Raw genomic sequence first — 22827 nt, forward strand, 5'->3', positions numbered from 1 at the left:
AGTACCAGGCCCTTCCACAAACACCTCCCTCTGAACGCTCAGCCCCAGCCGCACAGCACGGCGCGGGGTTAGTGGGGGTGGCTCTCTGTGGAGAACTGAGCTTCTGCAGTTTCTAAAGCTCCCAGCCAACCCTGGAGAGCTGGTTTGTCTGTGTGGGCAAACCACCCAGGTTATGGCCGGGGGCTGGATTTTTGTGGGTCCCAGAGCAGAGTACAAACGGAGACCCATACGCCATATGTCTAAATATTTAAAAGTTACAAATCAAGGCAACAGATTGTTAAATAAAATATATTCTATCTTCCTACTTGACAACGAAACCTTTCAAAAGGAGAAGCTGGATTCAAATTTAGAATTCTTGGATTCCTTAGAGTTTTGCATTGGGATGTGGCAGCCGCAGGGGAGGAGGGGGGCCAGCCCTGCTCCTTTTCCCACCACTGCTCTGCTCTGTGAGGGTCTGGGTTTATCCCAGGTCTCACGCCCTAGCTGTCCACACCCTGTACAAACAGCCACCCTTTGACCCCTCCCTCGGGCCCAGGGCTGGCTCATCCCAGGGGTGTGGTCCCCCCATAGGAGGATGGACCAGAGGAGAGACCCATGCGGCCCTGGAAGTGGCTTGGGTCCACTTGGACAGGAAATTTCGGGTGTCTGCATCCCCAGAGTATGGTCTAGGGGAGCATGGATCTGGTGAATGTGTCTCGTCGGCCCTACAGACTGCTCATCCTTTAGGGGGTGTTGTGGCTGGAGGAGGGTCAGAGGGGGCCTCTCCTGCCTGGGGCTAACGGAGACATCCCACTTTGGAGCAAGCACATCCTGGGGTCAGCGGACAGTTTGTTCACTGGGTTCAGGGCTTCAAGACCAGAAATCTACCCGGTGCCTGTCACATGCAAGAGACCAGGCAGCGGGCTTCCCGAGGACCGTTTGCAAAAGCAAAGGCCTGTGGTGACCTGTGGGGGGCTTCTTTCTGACTGTTCCTCAAGCGATTTCCCCTTCCTTGATGCTCCCGTTCATCCTCCCTTGCCAGCTTTTTCTCTTTGGGCTTCTCTACGTCCCACCCCCAGCCCAAGCTCTGCGTGAGGTGGTTCTGGGTGAGATCCACGGAGAGGATGCTGGGATGGTGGGCACCTGCCCGGAGCTCACGCCCTCGGCTCTCCATCCTCGAGGGCAGCCAGGAGCGGTACTATCTCAGGGAGGGCTCCTGGATGAATGTGTGTGTGTTCACGCGCATGGGTGCTCTCTCGAGGCCATTATGCTTGCCTTTCCACAGAAAAGGGGCAGGGCCAGGAAAAGCCTGGGAGAGGGGAAATTGTACACCTGAGGCTGGCAGCACCAGGGTCAGTCCCCAGCACCCAGAATCCAGTCTTCAGCGCCTGTGGATAAATGAGACGTGCGTGCAAAGGTCCTCACCTGAAACGTCTACTGAGATGGCCGCTGTGATGACCCTCAGAGTCACAAACGCCAAGAGTAAAGTGGTCATAGTTCACCTGGAAGAGGAGAGGCAGACGTGTCACGTGGAGAGTCAGATACAGTGAGGGCAAAGGTCACGGGACACATGACACAAGGTGATAAACACCGTGGCTGGGGACCTGAAATCACATCAAGATAAGGAGGCTGTACGTGGTTCGAGAGCAATCTTCTCTGAGAATCATCTCTTCACAAAGCCCTTACGGATTTCTCGGTTTAACTACAGGTGTTAGGCTGCAAACTTACTCCGACTTTTTCTAGGGAACCCCCCCCCCTTCCAACCAGCAAAGGCTCATCCTATAGGATCCTTTGATGGTTGATTTCATGTGTCAAGTTGACTGGGCCACGGGGTGCTCAGATATTGGTCAAACATTATTCTGAGTGTGTCCGTGAGGGTGTTTTTGGATGAGATTAACACTTAAATCAGTAGAACGGGTAAAGCATCGTGCTCTGCTAATGTGGGTGGGCCTCATCCAATCAGTTGAAGGCCTGAATGGAACAAAAAGAGGTAATTCCTCCTGCCTGATGACCTTCAAACCTCCTTCGGACTTCAACTGAAACATCAGGTCTTCCTGGGTCTTGAGTCTTCAGACTTAGGCTGGAAGTACACGCCGACTCTCTGGGTCTCCAGCTTGCCAAAGGCCTCCACAATCACGCGAGCTAATTTCTTATAATGAATCTAATCAACTCCTGTGATAAATCTCTATCACGTGCTGTCGGTTCTGTCTTTCTGCAGAAGTCTGACTAACACAATCCCCCAGGCCCAGAGAGGTGACACGGTTCTCCAACCTCCCCGACGAAATCCGGACCTGCTGCCAACTTCCAATGCGGGAATCTGGTGTGTCCTAGAACGGAGAACACGCCAAGGTTTTGGGAAATATTCAGGGCCCTGGCTCAAGTCAGGGGAAGGATGTCCGCCCAGAGAGCTCTCAAGGAGGCTGGGGGACAGACAGATGAATAATTAAAGAGAGAAATGGGGTCCTGGGATTCCTGCAGGCTTCCTGCTGGCCCCAACAATGACTTCACGTGAACAAGAAAAACAAGCCTTCCTCATTGTCCTCTGCGGAAGAACTGTCAAATCTGCGACAACCACAATGTGAAGGGCATCGCCTGCACCACTGGGACCTGACTCCAGCTGGGCCGGTGCAGGTGGACCCCAAGAACACCCAGCTGAATTTACGAGAGCTCAAGCAGAGGGGTGGTTCTCGGCTTTGGCTGCACATTGAGGTCAGCTGGGCTGCAGCCTTGTCTTCAGGCGTTTGAAAAGCTCCCCAGAAGGGCCTAATGTGCAGCCACAACGGAGCACCCCTGGCTAGAGGCTGTGCAGCCATGCTGTAGACACCTGCGGCTTGCACTCCATGACATGTGCCGATGATGTTTGCCGAGTTGCTCTGTTGGATGGGCCTGTGCTGGGGCCGCCCCTGCCCCCTCTCCCATCTGTGAGCAGGAGCCTTTGGTCCAGGCTTGAGAAGTGTGTGCATCACAGACACTCTGCAGGGAGGAGGGGGGAGGCCTCGGAGGAGACAGAGGACCTGGAACTGAAGATGGAGAATAGAGCTCTCAGAGGCTGGGGAACGCTCGGCTGGGACGGCAGCCCGGCCGGACGTTGGCTCTGTCAGAGTCTGATGGCCCAGCAGGCATTGCTGTGGGCTCAGTCACCATCAGCTGGGCTGGACAGATTTGGGGGTGAGGGCAGTACCCCTGGGGTTCCCATCCCAGGAAGGCCTGGGGGAGGGGCGAGCAGGGCCCAGGAGTCTGGGGGACCCTTTTGGATGGCCTTGGCTGTCACTTGGAGTTATCTTTCCACCACTATCCTTCATTCACTCCATGTATACTGATCATCAGAGCCATGAAAGGGCTGTGTATGCGGGGGCTGCCGGGGGTACAGAGGTAAACGTGTGGGGCATGTCCCCTACACCCTGTGGGAAGTCCACAAGACCCCAAAACCCTCAGAAGCAGCCCTTGCTTCCCCTCCGGGATCTTTCTACTTAGATGCTCCCTTCAAAAGCAAATCTCTGGGGCTCCAGGTGCTGGCACAGTGAGCAGCCACCAAGTTGTGGTGCTCTCGTCCAGTCCTGGTGTGACCAGTCGTGGCCGGGAAACAGTCCCCCAGAAGCCAAAAGGGTGAGGGGTCCCCTCTGCTCTGGGGAGGGGGCTAGACTTGGCTCCCCGCTTCCCAGGGCCTCAGGGACTCCGTGTCCAGACACAAGGCCGCCTGTTCTCCCCTCAGAACGCCCTTCCCGGGAAGTTTTGTGTATGTTTTCGGAGTTGTGTTTCTTCCCTCGCCTCCGAACAAGCCCGACATTGTCCGGGCCATAGTGGCTCTCCGTGGGGCTCGGCGGGCGCTGTTTTTCTCCCTGGCCTCCACCAGCCATGGGAAGGGCTGGGGTGGGGTAGGGGTGGCGTGGGCAGAGAAACTAATTTTATTTCTTCTTTTTTTTTTTTTTTTTAAGACAAACTCTGGGATAGAAATATCGCAATAAATATGCTCTTGTGTTGGTGTGTGTTTTCTCAGCTGTAAAGAAAATAGGGAGAAATTCCATTCTGTCTGGGTTCCAAGTGTCTCCAGGACTCACTGAGTCTTTTATGCGAGGAGATGGCCTTTGCCAGCCTGTCAACAGCGAGGCCTTTCTCCACGGAACCAGAGGTAGGTGGCGGCAAGGGGATGGTGGCGCTGGGGCAGGGGCAGGGGACGGGGCGCTCAGAGTGAAGCCAGAGAGGAGCTCGGGGTAGCATCCATCAAATTATGGGACTGGAAGGGCACCTCACCCTTGAAATGCTCTTCCAGTAACATGCAGTGGAGACCCCCAGTCCTGGGTCTCGGGCCTGGCTCTGCCACCTACTGCTTTAATGATGTGGGATCCCCCCCCACGGCTGTTTCAAAGACGGAGTGAGGTATGTGCCGGTCAGGCCCCCCTCCTTGAGGGCAGGACTGTGTCTCTGGCTCGGTCCCCGGCACAGGGTCTGGCACTCAGCAGCATCCGTCAACGCCACTCTCCTCCCGCTCCCTGGTGTCAGGCCTGAGGGAGCCTCTGGGAAGGTGAGGCCTGGCGGAGAGGTTAGTGGTTTTGTAGGCGGGACTCTTGTCCTGGGCTCAGGATGGGACTAGATGACTTTACATAAAGGACAAAACGGCCTTTGTTTCAAAAACAACATCCCTGCACTACCAAACCTTTGGAAAAGGGGAAACAGAGAAAAAAAAATCACCAGAATTCTCAATCCCAGTCCAATCGTTAGTCGCATCCTGACAGTTTTCCTTCCTTCTAGCCTTTTTCCTTAGGCATCGCTTGTGTTTTACGGAGTTGTAACCTTTTTGCATCCTTTTGCTTTTCCACACAACACAGGGACCCAATGACTGTTGTCGTTCCTGCAGAATTGTGGACTCCGGGTCTTACCATCACGACCTCCCTGCTGGGGGTCCTGACTGTGCAGCCGAGGCAGGTGGTCTTCAGCTTCTGATCGCATAGGAGGTGCTCACTCCCTCAGAGGGCGGCCCATGTGGTGCTGGGCAGCTCTGTGCTCAGCATCTTCCCAGATGGAGGCCGAATGAGGCCCACTCCCATTATAATTTCCTCCCACCAGTTCCACCCTCAGGGACCACAGTAAACACATCCCCTCCTCTCTCATGGGACTCATGCCAGATCTTCAGGGGTCCAAGCTGCTCTCGTCTGCTGTTCTCCCATGGAGAGATGCCCAGCTCTTTCACCTCTTCGTCCTCTGCCTTCCAGCCTTCTCCTCCCTCCCTGGAGCCACAGAAGATAGAGTTTGGATAGACTTTCGTGAACATCAAGTCCAACGCCTTCATTTTACAGGTGAAGAAACTGAGGCCCAAAGGGGTTAACTGATTTGCTCAGGGCCACACAGTAAGTTGGAGATGGAGCCAGGACCAGAACCAGTTCCAGGGCCTGGCCGTCAGAATCCCGTGTTTGTAGGCTCCCCAGGGAGCGACTGTGTCTGTCTTGCTCCTCAGTCTCCCTGGGCCCCAGCAGAGTGCCCAGCACAGAGAGAGGGCAATTCAGGAAATGAATGCACAGATGGAGGCCCAGGCACCGCAGAAGCTGTCTCCTTCACCGTGGGCCTCCAAGGGAGGCGAGCCTGGCTGGACGCTCACATCGGTTGAGCATCCGTGAGCACACAGCCCTTTGAGGTGGACCACTCCTATTTTGCATTCCATAAATCTCAGCTAGAGACATACATTGATTGCTTGTGATGTGCAGAACTGTATTGATTAATGCTAGTACGTCAGGATGGCGTGTGACTTTGTGAAGGTCACAGTCCATGTGCAACCCAGGGGGTGCGACAACTCGGGTCTTCCCTCCCCAGGGCTCCAGGGACAACCAGTGGCGCATGGAGCCAGCTTGCACTGGCTCGCCAGAGCCAATGTGAAACATCTCTTCCCAACCCCGTTCAGTGACATGACATGTCACATTGGTACCTTGAAATTGGTCGCAATGGACGCATGGAAATCAGCAGACCTTACAAATGAGGGCTGTTCTTGTTTTCTTTCCCTTAAGCGTTTTAGCACTGAGTTTGTCTCCTATTCTTTTACATACATGCAGACTGAGACGTCCTTAAGACGGAAAGTCAAGCCTTAAGTTAAAAAAAAAGTCCTTCTGTGTTAACTCATGCAATGCCGGGAACAACGAAAAATGGCATTTGACCTCTACTTGTTGGATAAACGGGTGGATGTTGGAATCTGGTACACTGTTTGAGCAGTAAGATTTGCCAGTAACCAAGTGGCTCTGTGTCTGTGACGTAAGTCCTGGGGTAGAGATTCACAAGGACCAAGGTCGCCCATTCTCCCAGCTGCTGGCCTCCAGCACCTCACTTATTTGCGAGCTAATCTCCCGGTAGTGCCTCTTGTCTTATCACCCATGGACAAGATCTATCCTACATGTGTGCATCAAAGCGGCGGCACATGCACTCGAGACTGGGATTTCAAATCCAGCCTCAGGAAAGGGGCATGGATCCCACCCCAAGGACACATCTGGCCAGAGGGACACCCCACTGCAGCCGCTGATTTTCTAAGCACATATTCTAAACAGACATGGTGGGGTGATGTGAAAAGGGGAGCCGGGAAGCTGGCTCCAGTCCTAGCTCTGTGGTGACTCACTGGGGAATGCACGTCAGCCCTCAGTTTCCCCATCTGTCAACTGGAATCCCACTGCAAGCTTCACCCCCAGGAAAACTGGGAAGGTGATTTTCGTGGATGCTAACACTCTCTTTGTATTTTCTCCTCTTTCTCTTCTCTCTCTCTTCCTCTTCTTCCTTCTCCTCTCTCCATCTGGGTCTTTTTCCATATCGTTGGTTTCCTTATTCTTGTTTTATTACTTGCTCTGTCATCACTGAAGCATCTTAGAGTCTGCAAATGTTTTCCTGCTTTCTGGCCAATTAAGGGAGTCCACTGAGAAAGGCTGTTGGTGGTGGAAGGGGTGCTGCAGACCAACCCCTCCCGCCTACAGTTTTGTCTAGGATTGGCCTCCAGCAGCGCTGGGCTAAGGCAGAGGGGCCGCGAAGGGGAAGGAAGGCTTATCCTCTGAGTTAATTATAGCCTATGGGTTGGAGACAAACATGTACCCAGAGATAACAGACATGTGTGAGTGGGCTCTGGGTCCTAACCTTGACCCCATGCCTCAGTTTTTCCATCTCTGAAATGGGGCAGAATGGGGGAACTGGTCCTGGAGTTCTCTGAGAGTCTAAATGCCAGCTCCACGCGGCAGAAGAGAAAAACTCTATTGATCTCCAGTCAGAATGAGTTATACTTCCCTCTCCACAGCCTCTATCATGGTCAGGGACCCGCTCATCTCTTGCCTGTTCTGCCCCAACACCCAGGTCAACATTCCTTGGGAAGGCTCCAGACCCCTGGAAAGATGCCCCCTGTGCCCTCAATATGCTGGGCAAGAAGCAGGGGGTGGGGGTGGTGGGGGTGCAAAGAGGGCAGCTGGGAGGTTGTGTGGGTCCTGCCCGCGTCTGAGAGGAGTTCTGGGGGCCTCCGAGGGGAGGAGCAAGGCTCAGGAAGTGAGATTGGGAGAAAAAAAATCAAGACATGATGCAGGCTCAGAGAGTGTCATATCAACAGGTCAGCCTTGTTACTTTGGTACTTAAGACCCTCTGCCAACATGCCTCGTGTTTATCTACCATCAGGGCCCTATCTGAACCCTCGGCTGGGGTCGGGTTGGCCCTTTCCCCTCCCTTCTGTGGCTCACATAGTTTGTTCCTTCCAGAAGGCTCTACATCTGGCCTAATCATGGCTGTCTTTGAGGCCTGGGACAAACGCCACCTCTTGGGAACTCCCCTCAGGTACCCTGGCCTGAACTATCTTCTTTTGGCCCATAGCCTTTGTCATTTCTTCTTACCACCAATTGATTAACGAACACATCCTGGCTTCTGACTTCTTTCCCATTGTTGTTTTAATTACTAGGCCAACCACTTATGGGGGTGCATGCGTGGGTGGACGGGGATGGCGAGGGTGGGGGGGCAGGGCCAAGTGGTGGGAAAAGCACAGTTTTGGAGGTGCGTTGATCTTGTTAAGCCGCAGCTCTGACACTTACATGTGAACACATGACCTTGGCCCCATTATTTAACCTCTCGGAGTCTCGATTTCCTTATTTCTAAAGTGCTGATAAAATAGGATCTATCACATAAGACTTCTGGGGGGGCTAAATGAGAGACTCTGTGGGGCTCTCGGTAAATTCTGTCTCCTTCTCCCAGTCTCATCTGACTGGCTCCTCCCTCGCTGAGGAGGGAGAGCAGCTGCTTTGCATAGCCCACGCCTCCATTTCACCTGCACTGGGTCCCTGCACATCGGAAGCCCTCAGCCAACGTGTGCCGACTTGCTAGGAAGTGATGAGAAGTGACACCCAAATCGAGTTGACGCCTACATCTCAATTAAACGATGCCCCCTATGGACGGTCATTTGATCTGCGATGACAGTAAACGATGGAAACCCTCCCAACTTGGTTAGCTCAGGGCTCATTCCTGCATTCGCCCCCAGACTGGGCATAGGATGTGTGTGCATACGAAACTGCGGAACGTAAAGCAAGATCCCAGTGTGGCCACTGCCCTCTCCAGGGACACAGGCTTGTCACTCTCAGAGTTTCTCTGCGGTCACTGAGCGAGGGGAGCCATCCCCTCTCTACCTTCAAGCAATAGTGAGCATCTTACAACCAGAATCAACTTAAACAATGGTGTCATGGACAATCAGAGACTTCCTTCATGATGGGCCTACTATGTACCAGGAACTGTGCTCTGAGCTGTGGATAAGGCCATTTCTCATCCTTAAAACAACCTTGCAAAGATAGATACTGCCCTCCTCACTTTTCTGGTAGTGAGATGACAGCTTAGAGAGGGTAAGTAACTTGCCTAAAGTCACACAGATAGTAAGTAAGTGGCTGGAACACAGGTCTTATGGCTACAAATCCCATGTTTTTCCTTAACATTCCCAGCCCCTCTACATTCATTAGTTTTCCTCATTCATTCCATTATTCAGTCAACAAACACATTTCAATTGAGGAGGAGATGGGAGATATTATCACGGAATTTCAGATCCAGAGGGCTTTAGGGATCGATAGAGGGTAAAATGCATCCCTAACTGGTTCATAAGGGAGGGGAATCCAATACCTACTCCAGCTCTGCCTGGAGCTGCAGAGTGCCTGGAATATGGGCATTGGCCTCAACAGTGATTAATGCTGGGTCCAGTCTGGAGGAGGTGCGTTCCCAAGTGAGAGTCCTAACCCACCCTTAGACCTTACATGAGCAGGGAGGAGCCCTGGTGGAGCTGCAAGGCCTGGCTGTTCCTTCGTCCCTCTAAGTCCAACGGAGGACGGGCTCCAGCAGCCCAATGTGGCTGCTCCTCCCCCAATCCTTCGGGCAAAGTGCCCAAGGGTTCCAAAAAAGAGAAAAGACAGCCCCTCAGCAGGGCTGCAGGCAGTCCTGGGGAACCTCCCTCCAGGGGCTTCCGGGTGGGTTTTTAAGACGCTCTAATCAGGCCATTCATTCCTGATTAGATGCGCCAGGGCTCAGCCAGTACCTGCAAAGGCAGGAATCTAACCCTCCCCACCCCAGGAGTATCTGGATTCCCATCAGCCGACTCACTGGAAAGGTCCAAAGGAGTCTCCTCGAGCTGGGTCTTCTGGCCGTTTCTAACGTCCCACCCTGCCTCGAGAGGACCCTCGCCTCGGGCAGCCGGAAGAGCTGGCCAGCTCCTTGCTGCTCCTCTGCTGCTGATCAGAAGGGCAGGGAGCAGGAGTGAGGGAAGGAGCCCTCTCTGTACTTTGGCTTCCGAAATGAGCCCAAGCAGCTGTTTCTGCCAGTGCCGATCTATGGCCCCCCTCCCCGTCCTGACCAGGGCCAGAGGATGTGGGTCCCACGATAAAAACAGAGCTGTCCTTGGTTGGCTGAAGGCCTACTTGGGCTTGTAGGTGAAGGTCCTGCCTGAGGAGGTGGGCACAAGGGGGAGGTGGAAGGAGCAGACCCTGGTCCAGGGCACAGAGCAAAAATCCTTAAGAAGACATCAATTTATCCCCTCTCTGGTCTTTCTGCCTTGATCCCCTTCACCCATTGAAAAATGTCCCTCCTAGTAATAACTGTGTGACTTGGATCTGTTGTGACAAGAGATATGCTGTTCTTCCTCTCCTTTCTGGGGTCCACTTTGAACCCAGGCTCTACGCGACTTCCTGAAATGGCCTCTTCTCGAGCTTCCCGGGAGACAACACGATAAGGTAGAAGGTGGATACCCTTAAGAATACAACCTGAATTCATCCTTTTGACCCATAACTTGCTCTCTGGGTGACCTCGGGCAAGTTTCTTGACATCTGTAGCCAGAATATCCACAGATGAGGCCTCTGGAAATCGCCGACTTCCAGTTAGGAGGAGAGGCAGAGAATGATGACTCCCTGTGACGAGTTGCTCTGAATTTCCTTTTGTTCCTTCCAAATCAACAGAAGTCCCTGTGTCTCCTGGGTGGTCTGATCCTGTTGGGTGGGGCGGCAGGAGGAGCTGGTAGAAAGGCAGCTTGTACCCCAGTGGAATCTTGCATGAGCCAGGGATGCTGAGCTCAGGTCAGAAGGGATGGCGAAAGCAAAAGGAAGCTTCACGGCAGAACAGGATGGATGTTCTTGGAGCAAAATCCAGCCCCTTCCCACGGCCTAGAGGGCCCTCAGGGATCTGCTCCCGTGCCTGCTCAGACCACGTTTCATGTCTGTTCCCAGCCACATCCTCGCCATTCTTTGAACACAGAAGCTTCCTTCCTCCCAAGGGCTTTCATACCTCCTCTTCTTTCTTTCTGGTACAGACTTCTGGGTCTTTCCCTAGCTGCCCACTTTTTATCATTCCAGCCTCAGTTCCAACGTCCCTTCCCTGGTCAGCCTGTCCCCTCACTGCCCCTCCCGTGTCCCTCCTTATCATGTCACCTTGTTATTTTTTATTTACAGCATTACCATTATTTGAGATTATTGTCCTTTTCTATTTGTTTATTTATTGTCTGTTTTCCCTTCCTAGAATACATACTCCCCAAGGGCAGGGGCTTCTGTCTGTTTTGCTTGCTGGAGCCTGGAATGGAGCCTGGCACATACTTGGTGCTCAATCAATACCTGTCAAATGAATGACTGAACGGCTCTTGATGAATGGACAGTGGCCCTTTTGGATTCAGTGTGGAAATGGAAGGAGTGTCAAACTGAAGACTGATCATAACTGTTGAATGTCACCTGATTTCAAAGCACTCCTGCCTCCTTAGCCCTGGGGAGCGTTCGAAGCCCCAGGAGGGAAGGTAGCCTGGAGCACACAGGAGGCCCATGGAAACATCCATTCCCGCTCCTGTCCTGCTAGGAGAAGACCAGGAGTGGAGCAGGATGGGCCAGGCAGGGAGTGGCTGGTGACTCCAGAGACAGCAGCCAGGGACAAAATAGAAGTCAGAGCCATGCTGGCAGCCTGACGAGGACTGCATTTCCAAGGGGCTGGGAGGGGGGCCAAGTCCAGGAGCTGGGAAGGAAGGCTGGCCCTGGGTGGTGCTTCCTAAGGGTGGGGTGGCCGCAGCCATCCTTGGCCCTGAAGCACATGCCTGGACAAGGGTGGGCGCTTAAGGGAAGAACTCAGCTCAACGCCACCAGCTTTCCCCCTTAGTCCCACCTCTCCCTGCTCGCAGCTGGAAAGTCCCAGTAAAACCAGTTTAGAGTGGAGGGATACATGGCCCTCTTAATGGCTCCTGATTCACTCACGCAGCGACATTTAGCTTTGCCCTGTTCTCTTTGTGGAAAAAACCCTGGGACTTGGGACCCGCCCCTTCCTGTTCTCAGCCTCCTGTTCCAGCCTGAACACTTGGAGATTTTCTCTGCATTAATTTCAGACGTTGTGTAAATATCGAACCTGGGATGTTGGAAAGGAGTGTCCTTCAGCCCAAATTTTCCATCAGGCACGAGCACCTTTCCTGGGGCAGGGATCCTGGGCCAAGAGCTGAGTTCCCTCCACTAGCTGCTGGCCGCCAAGCTGGCAGGACAGAGAGTTCCTTCTTGTAGGAGTTTGGGAAGGGGCTGGGGGACCCAGAGGGACTTCCCGGTGGCCTCCCTGGGTGGGAATTGAGCCTAAGTTTCAAAAATGATCTTCCGTAAAGGTTTTTGGAAGCCGAGGGTCCTGATGGAAATGCCTGCTTGTCAGAAAGGGCCATCAGGGGTTTGGGGGTAAAGATGAATTTCTGAGCAAAGTAGACCGCCTGGTGCCTGGGATGCAGCTGAAAGGAAACAATGCCTCAAACTTTTGGGGCAGATGCTCAGGTTCTTGGATTTTAGTCCTGGGGTCTAGTCAAGAGTAAGAAAGGAGACGAGTTATTTGTAGTCAAACCTCATTCTTTGACCCTAGTTTGCACGTCCCGATTCCAGGACTGGGAAAGACTTCATAGAGAACACCCACTTAGCTCCTCTTGGGTCCTGCTTCTCTTTGAGAGCCGACGGGAACTCGGGGCCTGGCTCCCAGAAGGTAACCTCTAAGTCCTTATTTACCCGCGGGCCTTGGACCGTGCTGTAGAGTCTAACAGTGTGATTGATGGTGGCGGTCTCAGGTCACATGGCATCAACTTGACCTCTGGAGGTGCGGGAGACTAAGGTCAGCGGTGCAGGTGGTCAGCCATGTCTCTAGGACCGACCCCCAGTAAACACTCTGGGTGGGCTTCCCTGGTTGGCAGTCTTCCGTGATGTTGTAACACATCGTGACTGGGAGGAGTAAGCACTGTCCGCATGACCCCTGGGAGAGGACAACCAGAAGCTGTGCCTGGTCTCCCCGGGACTCTGCCCTCTGTGCCTCTTCCCTTTGCTGATTTTTATCTGTATCCTTTTGCTGTAATAAGCCATAACTGTGAGTAGAACAGCTTTGCTAACTTCTATGAGTCCTTCTAGCAAATTGCTGAACCCGTGGGTGGTCTTGGGGACCTCCTGAGACTGCCCCTCTCCTGCTCCATCCTCCGCCCGGGAGAGCTCGGTACAGGCTGAGTGGACAGTGGACAAGACCTCTTCACCCTGTGGCCATCCTTCAGCGACACTACTTCCCCTTCTTGGGGCGTGCACTCTGAAGAGCGGAGCGTTCTTTTTTGGGCCTCACGTGGGAGGAATAATTGCCTTTGATCCGGGAAAGTTCCCAGCACTTCTTGGCTTTCCTCACTTCCTCCTCTCCTCTGTCAAACTCCTGTCACATGGAAAACTCTGTAGTAGGTGCCCAGGGGGATCCAAGGATGGACCCATATGAGTCCGCCCTGGGGCTCACTGTGTGGGATGGGAGACAAGAGCTGTGAATAAATCCTACAGTACAAGAGGGAGGGCCTCTCTCGGTGAGAGGGTTCCAGGAGCTGAGAGGATGCAGAAGTCACTCCTGTTTGGGGGACCTGGGAGAGATCTGAAGGAGAGGTGGCATTTGAGCTGAGCCATGACCAACAGGAACACTATTCAGGGCATGCAGAGTTAGGAGCAGGGCATTCCAGGAGGAAGGGATCACATGAACAAAGGCATGGAGAAAGGAGAAGACCCAGCCGGCGTAGGATCAAATAAAGTGAGAAACAAAGCTGGGCCAGATTCTGACGTGCTCCATGGCTGGGCTCAGGAGTGTGGCTTCATTCTGTAGGTGATGGTGGTTCTCGGGGATTCAGGGAATGACCTGGTCTGAGGTGTGCGTCAGGAGGACACTGCATGCTCTGCTATCCCTGCCAGTGCACCCCTCCCCCTGGTGCCCCATTCCCATTGAGTTCACCCTCCCCCATCACAGCAGGAGCATGCCACCTGCATCATTTGTCTGCCTCTGCAAGGAGACCGCGCCCACTGGGATGGACACTAGGCTTGTCCATCCTCAGGTGTCTCTTATCCATGAGCACCTGTCACAACCACTTCCTCTAAAAATTACCCTGTATTGAAACTGGCATCCCATGCCAGCATGTCGCCCGGCGGCAGTGTGAAAGGTGCATCATCTCGTTCAGTGCTCAAAATTGTCATGGGAGGTGGGCATCGCTGTAGTCCCAGTTCAGAACAGAGGAGACAGAGGCTCGGAACGGGAGACTGACTTACCTCACACCCCAGGGCCAGGGAGTGCAGGGCCAGAATTCACACCTGGGTCAGTGTAACTCCAGAAGCAGTGCTCCCCCGCCAGCTCTCTGCTTCCCAGGCACACGCCAGGAACAAGGATAGGTGCTGAGAAGGGAGCCCGTCAGGAGCGTGCTCTCATCATCCAAAGGCCTTTGACACTCTGTGGCCCCAGCTTTAAAGCCTGGATTCAATCAATAGACACTTGTGCGCCTGCTCCAGAAGGGCTCTTCATGCGCATGGGGTTCAGTTTCAAAGCTTGGCTCAAAGCACCAAGACACCTCGGGGCTGCACAAGAAGGCCCCAAATCTAAAGAGCCTGCTCTATGAACCCCTCAAAGACCACCTCTGACTCTCGACTTGTTCCAGAACAGACAAAGAAGAGCTGCAAACACGGATATGATATGATATCGCCTCCCCTCACTTTGTTCCTCCCTTTCCAGCTGTCTCTGGCATGTCCCCAGTTCTCTGCCAGCCTTGCCTGGCTGTGAGACTGTCCCCTGCAAGGCTGTCGGGATTACAGTCCCTAATAGCCACGCCACAGGAGGCCAGAGCAGCCGCCTTCTCGAAAACACCTTCCAGGAACTCGTGCTGTCTGCTGCCTCCCAACTCCTCCCAGTCAGTGTTTCTTGAATGACATTGTCCTCACAAGAAAGCTACCTTGCCTTTTTCAAAAAATTGAGGCTTTGAAAAAATTGCAGTAAAACAGACATCACATACAATTTACCATCAACTATTTTTAAGTCGATATATTTTACAGTTCAGTTGCATGAAATACAGTCCTATAATTGTGCAAGCATTGCCACCATCCATCTCCAGAACTCTTTCCATCTTGCAAAACTGAAACTCTGCACCCATTAAATGACAACTCTCCATTCCCTTCCCCCAGCGTCTGGCAACCACCCCTCTACTTTCCGTCTCTATGAGTTTGACTACCATCTTTCCTTTGGAGGAGGAAAATCAATATCCCCGTCTGACACAGTGTCTAGAGATCTTTCTGTGCCATTCCAGTTGGACAGGCTCTATTCTTTTCTGGAGTTCTTTACATCTCCAAGGAAGCCTTCAGCTTCCTTGGCCCTCCCGGGAACCACACTGCTGTCAGCATCCTGGGACGCCTTCGCACACCCCACAGAGGAGCGGCATCTCCATGAGCTTGGGCTCTAAAGCCACACACAAGACACAAACCAGGGAGCATCAAAATTTCTGCTGAAAATCTCTTAGGAAGACGCCATGTAGGAGACCCCCACGTTCTCTCCCAATGAGTCCAACACAATCATCTTTCTTCCATTCCTGGGTCAAACTATTGTTTCTGTATCTGAGCAGCAGATGAATGATTGGCTTGTCAGGAGGGCCATGTTGTACGAGAAATATGCATCATTAAACACTAGACGCACGCGCGGTGCCTCAAGATGCTCACACCATGAGGGCAACAAGGGAACTGAGGCCAACTCTGGGAGCAGCAAATTCGAGTCTCTTGTCCCTGGTTGCCTGGGGACACACCCCCGTCAGGCAGAGAGCCTGCAGAGCTTCTCTCGAAAGCATGCTCTCTCTCCAGCGACCGCCGTGCACTGTAGCTGAGCCTCAAACCCATTGGAGCCACGTGGGGACAGCTGTGTCGATTTTGCTTGACGGACAAGTTCACCCACAGCTGCGCCATCAGCAGCAGCGCTGGGGCCAGGGCCCCAGGCCCTCTGCATGGCACTGTGTTCCCCCTGCACACACCACTCTCCCTCCCAGATTGCGGGCTCTCCTTGAGGGTGGGCAAAGCTCTTTATTCCTCCTCTCTTATTCCCTACGTGTCCAGTAGAGAGCCTGGCACACAGAATGTTCGAATTATGGAAAACTGCTTAGCCACTTGGAAATACGTCCCTGCTATATCATTAAGCACAAAAAGCAAATTGCAAAATAATATGTAGAATGCAATTCCAATCCATTTTTTTGTCTATCTATTCACAGAAAAAAAAAAGAGAAAGATAGAAATTTAACTGTGGTTATATTTGGGTGGTAATTTTATAGGAGATTTTTAGTTTTTCCACTTTGAGTGTTTATATTTCCTAAACTTTCTATGATGTCCTTTATTATTTTTCAAAAGAAAAATGTTTCTAAAAATAAAGAAAAATCTTATATCCTTTAAAAAAAATCTACATTCAAGACAATCACAGAAGAAAATAAACTTCAGCCCTGGCAGGCCATTAGGAGAACTGGAGTTTGTGTGTCAAAGTCAACAGGCTCCCCAGAGACCAAGGTGACAGCCAGTAGGGAGAGGAGGTGGGGAGAGGCCTGTCTCAGCTGAGAAGGGAGGAGACAGAAAGTTCTCTATGTGTTAAAAGTCTTGGGAATCTGCTGAGAAACCGATTTTTCTGCTGTCACAGTTCGTGTTCAACAAACTCTGGGCCCGAGGTCTTTCCGGCTCGTGGGTCTGAGCCAAGGGATCCCCATGAAGTCCATGGGCATGGCATGCAGGAACAAACAGGGCTTCACACATCCTGCCTGAAGATGGGCCCCAGATGGGTTCCAGAACGCGAACTCATGACTGATATCCAGCTAGACATCAGGGTCCAGTCTGAGAAATTGGCCTTCTCTCCGGGCATAGTGCATGAAACAGTCAGGAAACCACGAACTTTGGAATCAGACAGTCGTGAGTTCAAGTCCTGGCCCTACCACTTACCAGCTATGCCTCAGTTTCACCATCTATTAAATAGGGATAAGTAGACTACTTCATAGAGCTTTCTGCTGACTCAGCGTGAAGTGTGTGCACGTGGCCAGGGTCATGCGAGGGCATTCATATCCTTTCTACCAACTTGCCCCATCTCTGGTTAGCATAAAAGCACTGACCTATTGGAGAACACCTCATTTATTTAACCTGTCTCCCCTGAAAGAGCTTCCTTTACAACCTACAGATAAAGCACGGCTCTAAAACATAGTAGCAAGTCAATACAGGGTGTTATGGGCTATATTGTGTCCCTCCCCGCAAAAAGATACGTTGACACCCTAACCCCAAATACCTGTGAATGTGACCTTATCTGGCAATAACGTCTTTTCAAATGTAATCAAGCTAAGATGAGGTCATTAGGATGGGCCCTCAATTCAACATGACTGGTGTCCTTATAAGAGGGGAAGACGGCCATATGCAAACACAGACGCACGGGGAGAAGGTCAATGATGGTGGAGGCAGAGGTCGGAGTGATGCAGCTGCCAGCCAAGGACTGATGGCCATCACCAGAAGCTAAGAAGAGGCTAAGAAGGTTCCAGAGGGAGCATGGCCCTGCTGAGATCTTGATTTTGGACTTCTGGCCTCTACAACCATGGATAATAAATTTCTGTCACTTTAACCCACCTGGTTTGTGGTACTTTGTTACGGTGGCCCCAGGAAACGCATACAAAGGGTGACTTTTTATTATAATACTATTACTAATAAAAAAACTTCTAAAACAAGGATATTCCCCAATCTCCCTTGGTAGCCAAACTCAAGATCACTTAGATTTCTTTAGACAATTACTTCTTCTGTCTAATCTAAATCTCTGCTTCTGCCTTTCTTTCCTTAGTGGAGACATTTCACGTCTTGGGGTTGTTCTTGATGGGCTTTTCTAGATCTTTCTCATCTGCCTTCTGCTTTGAATCCAATCTCTGTGATTTTCTTTGCTGGGCTCCTTGACCCTCATGCCGTCCTTAGGCCTTCCCATCTCCCCTCTGTTCCCTCTGATTGACAGCGCGGGCTCGCTGCATTTCTAGGGAACCAGGAAAACGGAGAAACATACCCCAGATCCTGGCCTGGAGTCTGTCTTTTATTAAGAAAAACCCAGAAGCAAAAGTTTCTTTGAGGTTTCTGGCCCACCCAGACTCAGAACATCTTTTCTTCTGGGGGCCACACAGGACCAAGGAAGACTGAAGTTTCTGCGGGAGGCACAACCGAGTCTGTTCAGGTGCCTTAACTTGCTCAGAACCACGGAAGGTTCTCCTGGGACATTTAGATTTCCTCATTCTCCAGTCCCAGGAGAGGAGCACAGAGGCTGGAGGGGGCGCTCAACGAGGCCAGAGGCAGTTCCCAGCCCCTCCCTCCCCAGCATGCCTCCTGAAAGCACGGCCATGCTGGCTAGCGCTCAGAACACCTGAACAGGAATTTCTCGCTGATCCATCCTTGTGGCTGTGGGGCGGTCCCAAGGGACGGCTGAAGAAGTAGGGGACAGTCAGGGCTAACGTGTGAAGCTGCAAAGGCTGTGCCCTGTACAACTTCGGGGGGCATCCTATACGTGGGCCACCATGGAATGGCACCCGCTGGGATTATGCAGTGGGGCCTTTGACACAACAGGGCTTGCGACAGTTATCAGGTCTGTCGGGAGATCTCCCCCATGCCCCAGCGATCTCTTTTTATCCTCCCAACAAACTTATGAGGTGAGAGTCATTATACCCAATTTACAGATAGGGAAACTGAGGCACATCACTCTGGCAAGGTCACACCGCTGATGAATTGGCCAAACTGGGCCTGGATTCCTTCTACCTGACACCGCTCCTGGAGGATAATGGCCTGATGGATTCTTTTGGGAGTCCAAGGGCTAGATGTCATCAGGAAGGGAGCTGGGGAAAAAATGTAGAGACAATGTGCTAGACTCCATCACCAAAGAAAGACGAGATGGAGCTGGAGCTTCAGGGAAGGCCCACAGTGGGCGGAGCTGGAGAGGACGGGCGTAGATGGGAGCCAGAGGGGAAAAGTTATTCAGTGTGGACGGTGCAGGCTGAGAAGGGCTCCCCATCGAGGGCCTCAGAACCCTGAAGCCTGAGCTGTGTGAGTCCAGGAAAACCATGTCCTGTTCTCTATCCTATCCCTGGTGCCTAGCCTGCTTCCTACCACGTCATGGGGGCGCTGGGACCCTGCAGCTTGAAAGAGGGCAAGGCAATGAGATGAAAGATGGCCCAAGCATGGCCCGTGGCCTAGTGTTAGGACTTGAGGCTCCAGAGGTGGTCAAACCTACAAATATAAATTTATTCTTAAAAGCAGCTGCTCCCCCAAGATGTTCGAGTCATTGTGAACTTCCAAGGGAAGGTGGGTAGGGAAGGGGCGCTGGCACATAGAGAATAACCATTCCTTCCTTAGCTGGGTCATCCATGCCTCCCATCGGCAGCAGAACATGAGCAGGCCTGGATGGTGGCCATTCCGACTATCCAGCGTCCCCGAGCCACGGCCAGGGTGCCATGGGGCGGCTGAGGTGGCCAGGACAGGTGGGGACTGTTCCTACACAGCTGCCCAGTTCAGCAGATGGAGCCTTGCGAGTTGGGAAATTTGGGTCTAGTTCCAGCCCTGACACCACCCAGTGCCACACCCCTAAGCAGGACATACTGTTTTCTAGGTCCCAGTTTTCTTGTCTATGACTAGAGCAGAGTGCACTATATCAGTGGCTGTCCAAAGACGTAAGACTGGAGTTACTCTGATAGAATCTGACACACGGAACCCCCAAATCACTGCCTCTCTCGACTCACCTCTGTGGTCCCTGCGGGATGTCACAAACCACGCCCCCCCGCCCCCACTCCCTGCAACATGGTTTGAAAAGCAATAGAATGAAGTCATTAGTCAGCTCAACAACTTTTAGCGGGCACCTTCTGTGCGCCAAGCATTTTCTAGGTGCTGGAGATACGGGGTGACCACAGACAGACCTCCCGTCCCAGGCGGCTTCAATCCTCCGTGGTGCTGGGAGGAGGCAGACCACCACCAAGGGAACCAACCAACCAGACCCTTTAAGGGAGTGATAAGCCACAAAGAAATGTAACCCAGGGCCGCTAGAGGGTGGGGGCGGGGGGGTTCATCTTCTTTAAATTGGGTGGTCAAGAAAGGCCTCACAGAGGAGGTGCAATCTGAACCTGAATGTCCAGAATGAGACAGCCGGACAAAGCCACGTGGGAAGAGCATCCAGCAGGGGAGGCTGCAAGGGCAAAGGCCCTGAGGCAGGAAGGAGGTGGGAGCCAGGGGACGAGAGTGGTGAGTGAGGGGACAGGGAATCTGGAGGATTGGGGGGGCGGGGGGGGGGGGCGGGGACCAGCTCCTGAGGGCCTGCGGGCCAAGGAAGGGGACTGGGCTTTATTCTAAGTGTGAAAGGGGTGAGAAGGGACAGGCGCATAACCTCGGGCGACTGCTGCTCGTCTCAGGGTGGGCCACTCCACACAGCACCCGCAGAGACGAAGGAGGGGCGGGACTAGTCACCATTTTCCAGCCGCTGAACGTCGCGGGAGCCTTACCTGATGTACACCAGCGCCTTGCGGACCCCACTGTGCATGAGCCCTGGAGCCCCTGAGGCCCTGAGACTGCAGAGGGAGCTCCCACGGGGAAGCGAGATGGGAGGGTCAAGCAGGGGCGGGGCACTGGGAGGCTCTAACCCAGCGCTGGACCTTCGCGGACTAACAAAACCACTCCCGCCGCCAAGCCGGCCCTCCAGAGCACCGCTGTCCTGGGGAATGGGGTGAAGCCATCTAAGCACTCAGGTGCCCCCGCACCACGCGCCCTCTCCGCGAACACACTAACAGAGCGAGTGACAGCAGACGCCCCCACGGGCTGGCTTTAGGAAGCGTGGGAATCCCAGAATGAGGCTGGTGCGCCAAGGGGAGTTAAGGGCTCAGGGGAGGGGCTGAAGAAGGCCTCTGGCCGGGCTGTGTGGGGCTGGGGTGGGGCTGGCGCCCCGGGATGGAGCGGTGAGGACTGGGGCGGACAGAGACCTGCACGTGGATGGGCCGGCGCTTCTCCGCTCAGCTGCAGGGGCGCGATCACCACGTGGGGGCGCTATTCACAGAGCGGCCCCGCAAGTAGGGCGCACAGGGTCCGGCCCGCGGCCCACACCGGGGTCGGGGGTCGGGGGCAGCCAGGCCTGGATGGAGACCACGTCCAGAGGCAAGACTCAGCTGAGGAGCTGGGGCCTCGCCTCCTAGTCAACCACCCTGAGTCCCTGAGGGCTCCACCTTTCTCCCCATTTTTTTTTTTTTTAAATCCAGAAAACAGCGGAACTAAAATGAGCGCCCAGCAGGCTCACCTTCCAAGGGAAGGGGGCAGGCAGGAGGTGGAAAGGAGAGGTTGGGCCCAGCCTTGCCGTGAGGGCTGGCTCGTGCAGTGGCTGCATTTGAGACAGGATTTGAAGCCCTAACTGGTGGGGTCTCCTCTTTCCTGGGCTGCCCCCCCCCACGGCCCTGACGCAGCCGCCTCATTCCTGCTGCAGGATCAGAGCTGGCTGATCTGCCTAGGTCAGCATCTCCACAGGCTGGAGTCCTTGCTACATCTCTGAGTCATCGTCCAATCCAGGTGTTCCCCTGAGCCATCTGGATAAGCAGATCAAAGTGAGGGGCTTGGTGGTGGGAGGAGGGGAGCCCCCAATGGGGGAGGGAAGTAGCAGGGGAGGTCAGGCCAAGGTCCAGGCTTCACTGAGGAAAATGCCCCTATGGACGGCCCAGGGTGGTGGCCAGGACAAGGAATCCCAGGTGTTCTGAGGGAGATGGGAGCCCGAGCTCCCCCTTGCCTTGGACATTTCTCTTACAAAGGAACCAGCAAGGACGCTGGAGGGACCGAGCCAGAGGGTGGCTCAAGGGTGGACAACAGGTGGCCCCAGGACAAAATCTGTCCACAGTCGGGTTCGGAGGGGGTGGCACAGTGTTTCTGTGATCTGGCACCTTCTTCTACCGGTTTGGACGTGACATGGGGTGTGTGTGGGGAGTCAGCAGCCCCTCGAAGCCGTGGCTCTGGAATAGCAGCCCGTGTCCCAGTCCAGGTGCCCTCGCCTCTCTGGGACTCGGTCTCCACATCTGCATAATGAAGGCGGTGGGGGATTTAGATGTCTCCTAGGTCCCTTTCTGATCTAATGCTTCAGGACTGTAAAGAATCGACGCTCAGGGAAGCTTGGTGATTTCCCAAATCCAGCCCTTCGGCTGCTGACTTCAGTTTGGCCTTAATTTATTGTAACTTCAGCTCCGTGTGGCCGAGCAACAGCCCTGTTCCACAGATAGGACAATGGAGGGGTTCAGCCATGCGCCTGCTCTGAGCTGGTCTCTGGGCTCCTGATCCTGATTTGGTGCTCCTTCCAGCAGCTTGGCCTTCCCTGTTCTCTGGGCTCACTGGCACCTCCCCCTCGGCCCGGGATCCCGCCTGGGGCTGGCACAGCTCAGCTGCTGTGACTCCAGTGCCCTGTAGAGGGCGCGGTTGTCTGGTGCTGTGACCCGAGCCTGGCTCGCACCGAACACTAAGTCCTGGCTTCCTCGGGCTTGCTCCGGACAGGCAAGTGGCAAAGCAGACAGCCCATCTGGGGGTTGCTGGTACTCTCCTTGTCAGGAATTGAAAGGAATTTATAATGCGATGGTCCATTCACTCATTCATTCATTCCACCAGCCTGTCTTGTGTGTGCCCGGCAGTGGATTAGGTACCGTGCACACCAGCTAGAAAGATTCCTGCTTAGGCTTCACAAGCGCCCCCCAGCAGGCACCTTCCTGGACCCGTGAGGGCAGGCCTTAGTATCTCCATTTTACAGATAAGGAACCTGAGGCTCAGAGAGGTGAAGCAATTTCCCCAGGTCACACAGCCAGTCTGTGCCCAGTTCATTTGGCTCCAAGTCCAGTGCTCCTCCCGACTGCATACACCGGAGGATGCACACAGCTGGCTCTCACCGGAGCAAACCCTTCTCGACTCTTCTGTCCCTTGCTGGGAGCTGTGCCTGTGGGGAGGTGCTGACCTGCACCCCACCCCTCAAGCAGAAGGCATCACTGTGGCAACCGTGCCCCAAACAGCAACCTTCTTTGGCCTCATGGTCACATGGCCACACCTGCTGATGCTGTAATTTTCCATAGCA

General features: G+C 53.7%; 1 protein-coding gene across 2 annotated transcripts in view; it reads right to left on the reverse strand.

The window, feature by feature from the left end:
* Positions 1-22827, reverse strand: part of ACAN (aggrecan) — a 65221-nt gene that overhangs the window by 37015 nt on the left and 5379 nt on the right. For both annotated transcript variants that reach the window (XM_070618074.1, XM_070618081.1), the window contains exon 2: positions 1405-1481. In XM_070618074.1, the coding sequence (XP_070474175.1) occupies positions 1405-1474 (70 nt within the window). In that variant the 5' untranslated portion in view covers positions 1475-1481. The remainder of the gene's footprint in view (positions 1-1404; positions 1482-22827) is intronic.

This window comes from Equus przewalskii, chromosome 1 (assembly GCF_037783145.1).
Source record: "Equus przewalskii isolate Varuska chromosome 1, EquPr2, whole genome shotgun sequence".
Taxonomy (NCBI): domain Eukaryota; kingdom Metazoa; phylum Chordata; class Mammalia; order Perissodactyla; family Equidae; genus Equus; species Equus przewalskii.